Here is a 13585-nt window from a genome sequence, read left to right as displayed (position 1 = left end):
GCCCCAATCACTGCTCAGGCACACGGCTCTCCCTGCATCTTGTTGCATAGTTTGTTGCTGGAGCATAAAAACACAGCCCAGGGCTGCAGCGTTGCAAAGAAGTTGATCCATGTCTATTACTGTCAGGAGGTGCAGCCCGCTTTTATACTCGACTGTCGATTTTGGCGACAAATCCAACCAGAATTGGGTCACTGTCCGATTACCCTACGAAAAGTAACCGATGTGTCGGATTGGTGTCGGGAGAGGGTTGGAAGTGTCAGATTAGTGTCAGGTCACCCTCTAATTACAATCCGACCGCAATCGGATCAATTGGACGCCGCCGATGAAAATGGCGGACAGACATCTGGCCGCTACCAGTCTTTCATCCGATTACCCCGATTAGTGTTGGATCTCTATCGGATTTTACGGAAAACGGGGACCCAAAAAAGAGAATGTCGGGTGAATTTTCATCGGAACTCATCGGAATGCTGAAATTTTTGCAAAATTGGGATCAGATGAGCTTCAGATCAGGTACCGATGGTCAGTGGAATGGGGGTATTACACAATGCAACATATCTAGCATTATGAACATTAAATAATGTATCTATCACAGTATTTTGGATCTATGATTAAAGGCATAAAATATTTGCATACTTTATTTATAACAGAAGGGTTTTCTAATGATAGTGCAGAATAAATGTACAGTGCTTAGAAATTATATACAAGTAATAAAAATAACACACACACATACATACATACACAAATACATATATACATTATTACAGACAAACACATATACGAATGTACGTACACACACACACACACACACACACACACACACACACACACACGAGATACATTTATATTTATTTTTATGCAATGGTACATTTGTTAAAGATATTTAATGTATTTATAAAATGACAGTAGTTAATAAATAGACAGGCATTTTGAATGTAAGTATTTTAAAGGGTGGGAACAATAGAACATTACTATGCTGTGGTAATTACATGGAATGTTATTGTTGACATCAAAATCACAGTCATAACGAATACCAAAACTAAAATAAAAATTAAATATAACTGAGACTTTTTGTACAGAAACAAGCATGTAACAATATGGAATTTAGAAGTAGCTAGTGATAGGTAATTCTTGTTATATTAAGATAAATTGAAAATCCTTTTGTTTCCACTACAAATTGATGGATATATGTAAACATTGAATTATTTTGTTCTTTGGATAGATTTCTGTTTCCACTTAGAATTGTTTCTAAATTGGGCTGAGCCCCTATACACATGATGCTGATAAATAAAGATTGTCTTATTAAAAAAATGTTTACATTCAAGAAAATAGTGAAAAGCATTTTCACATGGGGAACCGCAAGATCAAGAAATAGTGGCTGACAAATTTACCATAAATAAGTCATCATTTAGATTGCTACATCTATGTCTAAGTCTTGTGTGTATACTATTAATTTCACACTTTCCATAACTGAAATAATATGGAGATTTAATAACATTTTGATATATTCTTGTTTTAAATTCAGCTACAGAAATACTATTTTATATCGATTTCATTTTTTGTATTCCACTGTTTTAATTAGTCTATAATAAATTATTTCTGAAACGTACTTGTTGTGGCAAAACGTGCAGTCATGTTCTGTTTGTTACGTAGCTAGGTTATAATTTGAAGCAGCTGATCTGAGGTGGGGTAACAAATCATTTAGATAGAGGGACATTCATTCATTATTATTTTGTGCACTGTCATAAGTTTTTTATATTTTTGTTTCTCTTTTAGTGGTAGCCAGCCCGTTTCGAAATATGAACTTTCTCTCAAGGCAAATTTGGTCAAACCTGTAACAGTTCTGTGGATCAGAATCTAATCATGCTAAGGTTCTATGTTGTACACGTTTTAGATGTTTTGTGAAAATTTGTGTGTAAACGTCTTTTAAGATAATGAAAAGATGAAAGAAAGGGAAACATGAGTTCAGTCAAGATCTTCAGTAGACCTTCAGCAGCTGATACTGGCTGGACTATACCGGAGACATTCATTTCAAGATCACTGATGGAATCAGAGTTTTCCCTTTTGAATAGAATTAGATCTGACTTTACTGCGGAACATTAATTCTATGTCTATTAATTCTATATATACTTAACTTACCACAAGTGAGTCAATTCGTTTATTGGTTACCAAGATACCACAATTCAAATTAATCTCCATGACATCTGAATTGCAAGAACTTGTGTTGTCATTTACCGTAACCTTTTATACCAGTATCTGCTTGGAAACTACATTATAAGGGTGCTTCTTTCACATTGTGGCAATTCTATCCTTCACCATGGTCAAATAACCATGGTAACAAGAGTGTGCATATGATGTTATATTGTGTTTCATTGTCGTTAGTTGAGCCAAACAGTGTTAGTATGAAAGGTGTTTGTGAACCATTCTTGAATAAACATGCAACAGATATCAAGTCAGTTTACGTATCATTGTTATCTGTTGGTCAGTCATGTTGCCTTTTATGATCCTAAACTCAGTTCTTTGTGAACTCTATAACCATGCTGTGTCAATTTCAGGGGCTGAATGTACTTTTTTCCTCTCTCCTTAATATTTTTCTCTCTTACAATTGTTATTGACCTGTCCATCTGTTACTGACGTGTCCATCTGTTACTGACCCGTGATAACCTTTCTGGTGATGAGTTCTATCCGTTAGTGTTGCATAGTGTCAGATATATGAAGGGGGCACGGGTGGCTCAGTCGTCTAAGGCACCGCGATTCACTGTGCAGAGTTGTGCCCCTTGGACACGCCAGAAACCTATGATTGCTGTTCAAATCCCGGTTCACTCCGATTATGTTTCTAGGTTTGTCAGCACCATACCCGTGCTCGTGGGTTTCACCAAAGTGGTACACGTCTGAGACCTGCATCATTTTTGGCTTTCCTCCCACATTAAGCTGACACGCTGTGATATAACTGGAATGCTGTTAAAAGCAGCGTTAAACCCAACTCACTCACTAACTCATATATGGAAGAGAGACAGTACAGTGTTCTGGGTCATGTTTTCCACACTGTACTTGAGTCAATTATGTCTACCTGTCTACCTCTCTTACAGATATATCCCTCTCATTACTGAACTGTCTCTCTGTTACATTCTCATCCCTTCATCCCAACACAGGAGCTGGAGAAGACTGGGCTTAGGGAGACTGACCATCGTCTGAAGGAGTCAATGGCCAAGATCGCCAGCATACAGAGTGAGAACATCAAGAGAGAGGGACATGCATATGACTTCTTGGACAGAGAAACTTTTAAGAAGTAAGCCCAGCACACTAGAGGAGACATCTCTCAACTTAGAGAAGGCAGACCATACCACTAACAGCATGGGCTGGTCGTCATTGGATTAAATTAAGAGGGAACAATTAGCACATGTTTGTAGATATATGTTTAGTCTGTTATCTGGTTACAATTGTAGCTGCTGTTTATTGTAATCAGGGGACACGGGTGACCCAGTCGTCTAAGGCGCTGTGATTCGCTGTGCAGAGTTGTGTCCCTTGGGCACGCCAGAAACCTATGATTGTGGGTTCGAATCCCGGTTCGCCCCGTTTATGTTTCTAGGTTTGTCAGCATCATACCCGTGCCCGTGGGTTTCATCTAAGTGGTAAACATCTCAGACCTGCATCACTTTGGGCTTTCCTCCCACATTAAGATGACACGCCGTGATGTAACTGGAATACTGTTAAAAGCGACGTTAAACCCAACTCACCCACTACTGTAATCATTTTTGGTAATCATGTTTTTCAGGTGTATTGCAGACAACATTGTCCTCATCGCAAAGGCATTCCGAGAAGAGTTTGTGATCCCTGACTTTTCTACCTTCTGTCAGGACATTGATAAGCTGTATGAGAAGGGCAAGTCCAATACAGCTGGAGCGGTCAGTATCTCTATTTTTTCGTATTTGACTGACCAGAATCCTTCAAGGTACATTACTGTGAGGGGTTTATGCCAGATCTGCATCCTTATTCTCATGATAATGCATGAGTCTTTTTATTTATTTCCTCTTAGCTATTGTTCAGCTGGAATCCAAAGGCCCATTGCATAAGATTCATATCAACCCAAATCTGTGAGAGTGTCCTGCTCTCCTTCAGTCAGCATCCTACATCCCTCAGCTGGCTAGGTTCAACCCCAATCTGTGTGGGATGCCGTTTGAACCGTATGTCAATGTCCTGTTTTCTCCTTCAGTCAGCATCCTACATCCCTCAGCCAGCTAGGTTCAACCCTGATCTGTGTGGGATGCCGTCTGAACCGTATGTCAGTGTCCTGTTTTCTCCTTCAGTCAGCATCCTACATCCCTCAGCCGGCTAGGTTCAACCCTGATCTGTGAGGGATGCCGTCTGAACTGTATTTAAATGTCCTCCTCTCTCTTTCAGCCAGCATCCTACATCCCACAGCTGGCAAGGTTCAACCCCAATCTGTGGGGTGTGTCAGTCTGTACAGTTGATGGCCAGAGGTATATATATAGTATAGTTGCATATATCAACACCACACACTTTTATCAGTAGTGTCCAACAGCGCTTAGTGACTTGGCAGCATACATCAGTAGCCAACAATGCCTTGTGAAGGCACTAGTATACCTTCCACAGTGCCAGGGGATGTGGGAGGACCTGAGGCCATGTGTCTCATAGGCCACACACACTACTGATGGCGCAGTTTGGACTTGAAAACTAATTTTGCTTTTGATGTTAATATTTGACATCACAGAGTAGCAGTTATGTAGATTGGAATTTCAGAGATGTTTTCCAGAACCTGAAATATGGGCAATAGGCTGATAAAATATTACTTTGGCTATAGACAGATGGCTCAATACAGTGACACCCTGTATAACAAGATAGCACCATCCCCAGCAAAATGAGGTCAATAGGATTTAAGGATAATCAAATTCTGGGTACCAAGCATATCCATTAATATTTATTAAGGGTCCCTGACAGTAATTGTCTTGTTTTGTCATATCTGCTCTAACAGGGTATCACCCTGTGAAGATCCAGGTTAGAATCGGTCTTCGACAACCCATGCTGGTCGTAAGAGGTGACCATGCTTGTCTTATGAGGCGACTAACAGGATCAGATGATCAGGGCACTGACTTGGTTGATTCATGTCATGGTATCACAACTTTGTGGTATTGATGCTCATGATGACAATCACTAGATTGTCAGGTCCAGACTTGATTATATACAGACCGCAGTCATATAGCTTGAATATTGCTGAGTGCGGCGTTAAACAACAAAACAAACAGGGTATCACTGCATACTTGAATGATGACTCTTTTTCCCAAAATATTACCAGCCATAATTGTATTATGAATAAGGACATAAAAATTATTCATTTTGTAGATTTCTTTGGACTAATATAAAGTTTCACAAGATTAACTTAAAACATTTTTTTAAACTTGCATCATGCCTTTTATATAGCTTTTAATTGTACAGGAATATTTGAAAACATGAAAGCACCTGTTATTTTGAACTAGTCTGTCTGGGTGACCATCTAACAATGAAGCAGTTCTATGAATCATAACTTGGCTGTTTACATCATTAGGTATTCCATTGGCGACACTGAGGTACCGCTCTGCCTACAGTCAGTAAGCAAAGCCATGACATATGCACTAGTTCTGAGTGACCTGAGCTCAGAGGTTGTTCACCAATATGTGGGACAGGAGCCCAGCGGACAGCCTTTCAATATGCTGTGTCTCAACCCAAACAGTGAGTCCCAAGCCTTTCTTTCTCCTGAAATAACGTTTTGCATTACTAGGTATTCAGTTGGCGACACCACAGATCCATTCTGTCTACAGTCTGTTAGTAAAGCGCTGTCCTATGCCTTAGTTCTGAGTGATCTCGGGTCAGAGGTCAGCCATCAGTATGTGGGCCAGGAACCCAGCGGACTCCCCTTCAACATGCTTTGTCTAAATCCCAACAGTGAGTAGGTCTCATGTGTCGAGGCATATGGTAGTCTCCCCTCCATGTGTAAGTACTCTGACACCACAAGGCATCCTGGTGCCTCCTGAAACATGTATTGAAAGTAACACTGTAACTGAAACAGATCCTAATCCATTAGTCCTTCTTGCTTAACCCTGATGAGAAAGACCTCATGTAATCCTGTTCCTCTGTAACAAACTACTCCCCTCAATGTGTAAGAACTCTTTCTGACCCCACAAGGCATCCTGGTGCCTCCTGAAACATGTATTGAAAGTAACACTGTAACTGAAACAGATCTTAATCCATTAGTCCTTCTTGCTTAACCCTGATGAGAAAGACCTCATGTATTCCTGTTCCTCTGTAACAAACTACTCCCCTCAATGTGTAAGTACTCTTTCTGACCCCACAAGGCATCCTGGTGCCTCCTGAAACATGTATTGAAAGTAACACTGTAACTGAAACAGATCCTAATCCATTAGTCCTTCTTGCTTAACCCCCATGAGAAAGACCTCATGTAATCCTGTTCCTCTGTAACAAACTACTCCCCTCAATGTGTAAGAACTCTTTCTGACCCCACAAGGCATCCTGGTGCCTCCTGAAACATGTATTGAAAGTAACACTGTAACTGAAACAGATTCTAAACCATTAGTCCTTACTGCTCTATTTCTGTTAGTTCTGCCTTAACCTTAACCCTTTCTGGTAGGGACTACGAGGGCTGGTCAAAAAGTTCTAAGCCTGCACAACTTTTAACCATGGGCCATAACAAAGTGAACTAGTCAATGTAGCACATTATTTTAGTAGTGCATTACAAGTGTATTTGGTCTGTTGAGGCCGTTTGTATATTAGTGACACCAGAGAAAATTAAGAGCTAATTGAACAGGATTTCAGAGATTAGTACAGGTGATGAAACATGGGTCTACCACTATGAGCCAAAACATCAATCCATGTAATGGCACCATTCCACTTCTTAGGCACCAAAGAAATTCAAGTCTGCAAGATGAGTGAAGAAAGTTATGGCCACTGTATTCTGGGATGCAAAGGGTGCGATCCTTGTTTATTACTTAGAGAGTCAAAAGACAATTACCGGTGCCTAATATGCTGAACATACTTCAACATGGGCCTTACTAGTTGTAGCCCTAGGACTGTCACAACATACTTCAACATGGACTTGGCTAGCCGTAGCCCTAGGACTGTCCCAACATACTTCAACATGGACTTGGCTAGCCGTAGCCATAGGACTGTCCCAACATACTTCAACATGGACTTGGCTAGCCGTAGCCCTAGGAATGTCACAACATACTTCAACATGGACTTGGCTAGTCATAGCCCTAGGACTGTCCCAACATACTTTAACATGGACTTGGCTAGTCATAGCCCTAGGACTGTCACAACATACTTTAACATGGACTTGGCTAGTTGTAGCTCTAGGACTGTCACAACATACTTCAACATGGACTTGGCTAGTCACAGCCCTAGGACTGTCCCAACATACTTCAACATGGACTTGGCTAGTTGTAGCCCTTGGACTGTCACAACATACTTCAACATGGACTTGGCTAGTTGTAGCCCTAGGACTGTCACAACATAATTCAACATGGACTTGGTTAGCTGTAGCCCTAGGACTGTCACAACTTACTTCAACATGGACTTGGCTAGTCATAGCCCTAGGACTGTCACAACATACTTCAACATGGACTTGGCTAGTTGTAGCCCTAGGACTGTCACAACATACTTTAACATGGACTTGGCTTGTCATAGCCCTAGGACTGTCACAACATACTTCAACATGGACTTGGCTAGCCGTAGCCCTAGGACTGTCCCAACATACTTCAACATGGACTTGGCTAGCCGTAGCCCTAGGACTGTCCCAACATACTTTAACATGGACTTGGCAAGTCATAGCCCTAGGACTGTCACAACATACTTCAACATGGACTTGGCTAGTTGTAGCCCTAGGACTGTCCCAACATACTTCAACATGGACTTGGCTAGTTGTAGCTCTAGGACTGTCCCAACATACTTCAACATGGACTTGGCTAGTTGTAGCCCTAGGACTGTCACAACATACTTTAACATGGAATTGGCTAGTTGTAGCCCTAGGACTGTCACAACATACTTTAACATGGACTTGGCTAGTCATAGCCCTAGGACTGTCACAACATACTTCAACATGGACTTGGCTAGCCGTAGCCCTAGGACTTGCCCAATATACTTTAACATGGACTTGGCTAGCCGTAGCCCTAGGACTGTCACAACATACTTCAACATGGACTTGGCTTGCCGTGGCCCTAGGACTGTCACAACATACTTCAACATGGACTTGGCTAGCCGTAGCCCTAGGACTGTCCCAACATACTTCAACATGGACTTGGCTAGTCGTAGCCCTATGACTGTCACAACATACTTCAACATGGACTTGGCTAGTTGTAGCTCTAGGACTGTCCCAACATACTTCAACATGGACTTGGCTAGTTGTAGCCCTATGACTGTCCCAACTTACTTCAACATGGACTTGGCTAGCTGTAGCCCTAGGACTGTCCCAACATACTTCAACATAGACTTGGCTTGTCATAGCCCTAGGACTGCCACAACATACTTCAACATGGACTTGGCTAGTTGTAGCCCTAGGACTGTCCCAACATACTTCAACATGGACTTGGCTAGCCGTAGCCCTAGGACTGTCCCAACATACTTCAACATGGACTTGGCTAGTTGTAGCTCTAGGACTGTCCCAACATACTTCAACATGGACTTGGCTAGTTGAAGCCCTAGGACTGTCACAACATACTTTAACATGGACTTGGCTAGTTGTAGCCCTAGGACTGTCACAACATACTTTAACATGGACTTGGCTAGTCATAGCCCTAGGACTGTCACAACATACTTCAACATGGACTTGGCTAGCCGTAGCCCTAGGACTGGCCCAATATACTTTAACATGGACTTGGCTAGTCGTAGCCCTAGGACTGTCACAACATACTTCAACATGGACTTGGCTTGCCGTAGCCCTAGGACTGTCCCAACATACTTCAACATGGACTTGGCTAGCCGTAGCCCAGGACTGTCCCAACATACTTTAACATGGACTTGGCAAGTCATAGCCCTAGGACTGTCACAACATACTTCAACATGGACTTGGCTAGTTGTAGCCCTAGGACTGTCCCAACATACTTCAACATGGACTTGGCTAGCCGTAGCCCTAGGACTGTCCCAACATACTTCAACATGGACTTGGCTAGCCGTAGCCCTAGGATTGTCCCAACATACTTCAACATGGACTTGGCTAGTTGTAGCCCTAGGACTGTCACAACATACTTTAACATGGACTTGGCTAGTTGTAGCCCTATGACTGTCACAACATACTTTAACATGGACTTGGCTAGTCATAGCCCTAGGACTGTCACAACATACTTCAACATGGACTTGGCTAGCCGTAGCCCTAGGACTGTCACAACATACTTCAATATGGACTTGGCTAGTTGTAGCTCTAGGACTGTCCCAACATACTTCAACATGGACTTGGCTAGTTGTAGCCCTAGGACTGTCACAACATACTTCAACATGGACTTGGCTAGTTGTAGCCCTAGGACTGTCACAACATACTTCAACATGGGCTTGGCTAGTTGTAGCTCTAGGACTGTCCCAATATACTTTAACATGGACTTTGCTAGTCGTAGCCCTATGACTGTCACAACATACTTCAACATGGACTTGGCTAGTTGTAGGCCTAGGACTGTCACAACATACTTTAACATGGACTTGGCTAGTTGTAGCTCTAGGACTGTCCCAACATACTTCAACATGGACTTGGCTAGTCGTAGCCCTATGACTGTCACAACATACTTCAACATGGACTTGGCTAGTTGTAGCTCTAGGACTGTCCCAACATACTTCAACATGGACTTGGCTAGTTGTAGCCCTATGACTGTCCCAACTTACTTCAACATGGACTTGGCTAGCTGTAGCCCTATGACTGTCCCAACATACTTCAACATAGACTTGGCTTGTCATAGCCCTAGGACTGCCACAACATACTTCAACATGGACTTGGCTAGTCATAGCCCTAGGACTGTCCCAACTTACTTCAACATGGACTTGGCTAGTCGTAGCCCTATGATAACTTGTGGAACAGGGCCAAGATCCTTTGCTTCAAGCGCAATGCGGCCTAGCTTACAGAGTTGCATACCTTACCTTGCCAGGATTGGCTGATCATTGGTTTGTTATCCGGTTATCATTGTTTTTTCAACACCAGGAATGCTTATTTGTTTCCCCAAAGCAGTAAACCACATTGGACCTTCTTCCCACATTAACTGACACACCATGACATAATTGTAATGTCTTAGTAATGTGACACTCAGATCGCTCAAACCCTCAATACACCTCAGCAGACCCAAACATCATGTCGCTTTAGGCTCATATGAAAGCTTCATGGTCTGTTTGATAGAGCTTCTGCCCAGAGAACCGAAGTTTGGTGGTTCAATCAGGGAAAGACATTAAAAGTTGGCCTGGCATTCGTCATTAAGGACTGGCCGGTTCAGAGTTAGTATACTGTGTCTGGGTTGGGTATACATGTTAAAACTCATCATGGTATCTCAGTGGGCTAGCACTATAAACCTAGTCCGGACTCATACAAGCAGCTACACACACACAGGCATGCACATTGCTATATAAGTGCAATAATCTTGAATGCAATGGGTTTTTTCACCTCACCTTCATTCCCATACCTGCATGACTTGCTGTCAGTCCTTGCTCCACATGAAGACAATAATAATACTTCCTGTATGCTATTTACATGCATGACACTGAAAGAGTTTCCTGACCATACTGACAGTTGTTTTCAATATTGCTTCCATGTTAAACAATGTCATGTCACAGATTTCAAATTTAACATATACAAATCTTATAATTATAACTATGTAAATGAACTTAATTTCCATAGCAAATTATTATTAGCTTCCTCGGTTAATCCAGTCTCATTCGCACCCAGTGCTATGGTCTTGACAACTGACATATGGCATGACATCTGTATTTGGTTGAGCCTTCTCAGACCCTTTCTTGTGATGAGAGGTAGACTTTCATGACTTTGGGTCAGGGTTGTACTGGTCTATAGAATGTGTCCCCTTTCTATCTACAGACAAGCCACACAATCCCATGATCAACGCTGGCGCCATCGTCACATGCTCACTGCTGAAGAAAGATCTCAACCTTGCCGACAGATTTGACTTTGTGAGTGGTCATCTATTTACTGGAGTGACATATAAAAAACACCCTTACAGTTTAGAATGTAAGTCATTCGATGAAAGCGGTGAGATAGCCTAGTGGTTAAAGCGTTCGCTCGTCATGCTGAAAATTTCGGTTCATTTCCCCACATGGGTACAATGTGTGAAGCCCATTTCGGGTGTCCCCTGCTGTGATATTGCTGGAATATTGCTAAAAACGGTGTAAAACACTTCTCACTCACTCACTCATTCGATGAAGTTGATATTTGGCTTGGAAAATCTGTAAGTGTTAATTTCAAGTGTGTCTGCATGTGACCTAGAACTTAAATTCTGTTCCATAAGGATTCTGCAGTAGAATTTGTCCCAAATTCCCCATTCTTGCCATAAAAGGTGACTATAATGAGGAGTGAGTGGTTACATTGTGTGACCTCAATGTTACATTCTTCTCTTTCTGTAACATGTATTCAGTATGGCTGGTGCAGTCACACCTACAGGTGCACATGGGAAAGAGGGTCTGTTTGGCAGCAGTGGTAATAATCATGGACTCATTTTCAACATGTTAACAGACTATGGTACTGAATTGATCACTTTGAATGACAGCACATGTGTTGATTTTGTTCTTCGTCTTCAGACAAACAAGATGTACAAGAGGATGGCTGGCAACGAGTACGTGAGCTTCAACAACTCAGTGTAAGTGTGTTTGGTATGGCCAGACTTGTTATCAGAAGCATAGCTCATTGTCTGAGGTTTTATGGCCAGACTTTTTATCAGAAGCATAGCCCATTGTCTGAGGTTTTATGGCCAGACTTTTTATCAGAAGCATAGCTCATTGTCTGAGGTTTTATGGCCAGACTTGTTATCAGAAGCATAGCTCATTGTCTGAGGTTTTATGGCCAGACTTGTTATCAGAAGCACAGCTCGCCGTCTGAGTCTCATTGAATATGCCAAATAGTCCTGACATTCACTTCTGACCACATGAGGACTCAAGTTTGTAAAGGACAACTAATTAGGCCTTAGTGATACTAAGAGGGTGGCCACATGGATAGGCACTCCTAGGCCTTAGCCGGCAGTCTTGGTGTGGCATTGTGGATTGATGCTCACACCATCAGTCATAGGTTTGCCTGTTCCTAGTCTGACTACACGCATTGCAAGTAAACGTAGTGCTGGACTGAACATGACACTTGTTCGTGTCTGAGTATTGGTAGATTGCTAAAGTCGTAAATCAGCAGGTAGGATACACTTGGTAACAGTTCCTTTCTGTGCAAGTGTAGGACACAGAATCGGTAGTGCAAGTGCAGGACACAGAATCGGTACTACAATGTAGTTCCTTATCACTCTGATCCCCCTCTACTGCATTAAGTACTGTGGACTACAACATTGAGTCATGTCACTCTGATCCCTCTGTACTGCACTAAGTACTGTGGACTACAACATTGAGTCATGTCACTCTGATCCCTCTGTACTGCATTAAGTACTGTAGACTACAACATTTAGTCATGTCACTCTGATCCCTCTGCACTGTATTAAGTACTGTGGACTACAACATTTAGTCATGTCACTCTGATCCCCCTCTACTGCATTAAGTACTGTGGACTACAACATTTAGTCATGTCACTCTGATCCCCCTCTACTGTATTAAGTACTGTGGACTACAACATTTAGTCATGTCTCTCTGATCCCCCTCTACTGTATTAAGTACTGTGGACTACAACATTTAATCATGTCACTCTGATCCCTCTCTACTGTATTAAGTACTGTGGACTACAACATTTAGTCATGTCACTCTGATCCCTCTCTACTGTATTAAGTACTGTGGACTACAACATTTAGTCATGTCACTCTGATCCCTCTGTACTGTATTAAGTACTGTGGACTGCAACATTTAATCATGTCACTCTGATCCCTCTCTACTGTATTAAGTACTGTGGACTACAACATTTAATCATGTCACTCTGATCCCTCTCTACTGTATTAAGTACTGTCGACTACAACATATAGTCATGTCACTCTGATCCCTCTGTACTGCATTAAGTACTGTAGACTACAACATTTAGTCATGTCACTCTGATCCCCCTCTACTGTATTAAGTACTGTGGACTACAACATTTAATCATGTCACTCTGATCCCTCTGTACTGCATTAAGTACTGTCGACTACAACATTTAGTCATGTCACTCTGATCCCTCTGTACTGCATTAAGTACTGTCGACTACAACATTTAGTCATGTCACTCTGATCCATCTCTACTGTATTAAGTACTGTCGACTAAAACATTTAGTCATGTCACTCTGATCCATTCCTACTGTATTAAGTACTGTCGACTACAACATTTAGTCATGTCACTCTGATCCCTCTCTACTGTATTAAGTACTGTCGACTACAACATTTAGTCATGTCACTCTGATCCCTCTGTACTGCATTAAGTACTG

The 13585-nt window shown here is 42.0% G+C and overlaps 1 protein-coding gene across 3 annotated transcripts in view; it reads left to right on the top strand.

Moving 5' to 3' along the window:
* The window catches only part of LOC124139512 (glutaminase kidney isoform, mitochondrial-like), a 50375-nt gene that overhangs the window by 24315 nt on the left and 12475 nt on the right, over positions 1 to 13585 (top strand). For all 3 annotated transcript variants that reach the window (XM_046506634.2, XM_046506632.2, XM_046506633.2), the window contains exons 3-8: positions 3150 to 3286; positions 3773 to 3902; positions 4399 to 4478; positions 5561 to 5724; positions 11072 to 11163; positions 11788 to 11846. In XM_046506634.2, the coding sequence (XP_046362590.1) occupies positions 3150 to 3286; positions 3773 to 3902; positions 4399 to 4478; positions 5561 to 5724; positions 11072 to 11163; positions 11788 to 11846 (662 nt within the window). The remainder of the gene's footprint in view (positions 1 to 3149; positions 3287 to 3772; positions 3903 to 4398; positions 4479 to 5560; positions 5725 to 11071; positions 11164 to 11787; positions 11847 to 13585) is intronic.

This window comes from Haliotis rufescens, unplaced genomic scaffold (genome assembly GCF_023055435.1).
Source record: "Haliotis rufescens isolate VD_foot unplaced genomic scaffold, xgHalRufe1.0.p SCAF_1, whole genome shotgun sequence".
Lineage (NCBI taxonomy): Eukaryota > Metazoa > Mollusca > Gastropoda > Lepetellida > Haliotidae > Haliotis > Haliotis rufescens.
The sequence above is the reverse complement of the archived record's forward strand: the minus strand, read 5'-3'. Positions and strand labels throughout refer to the sequence as shown.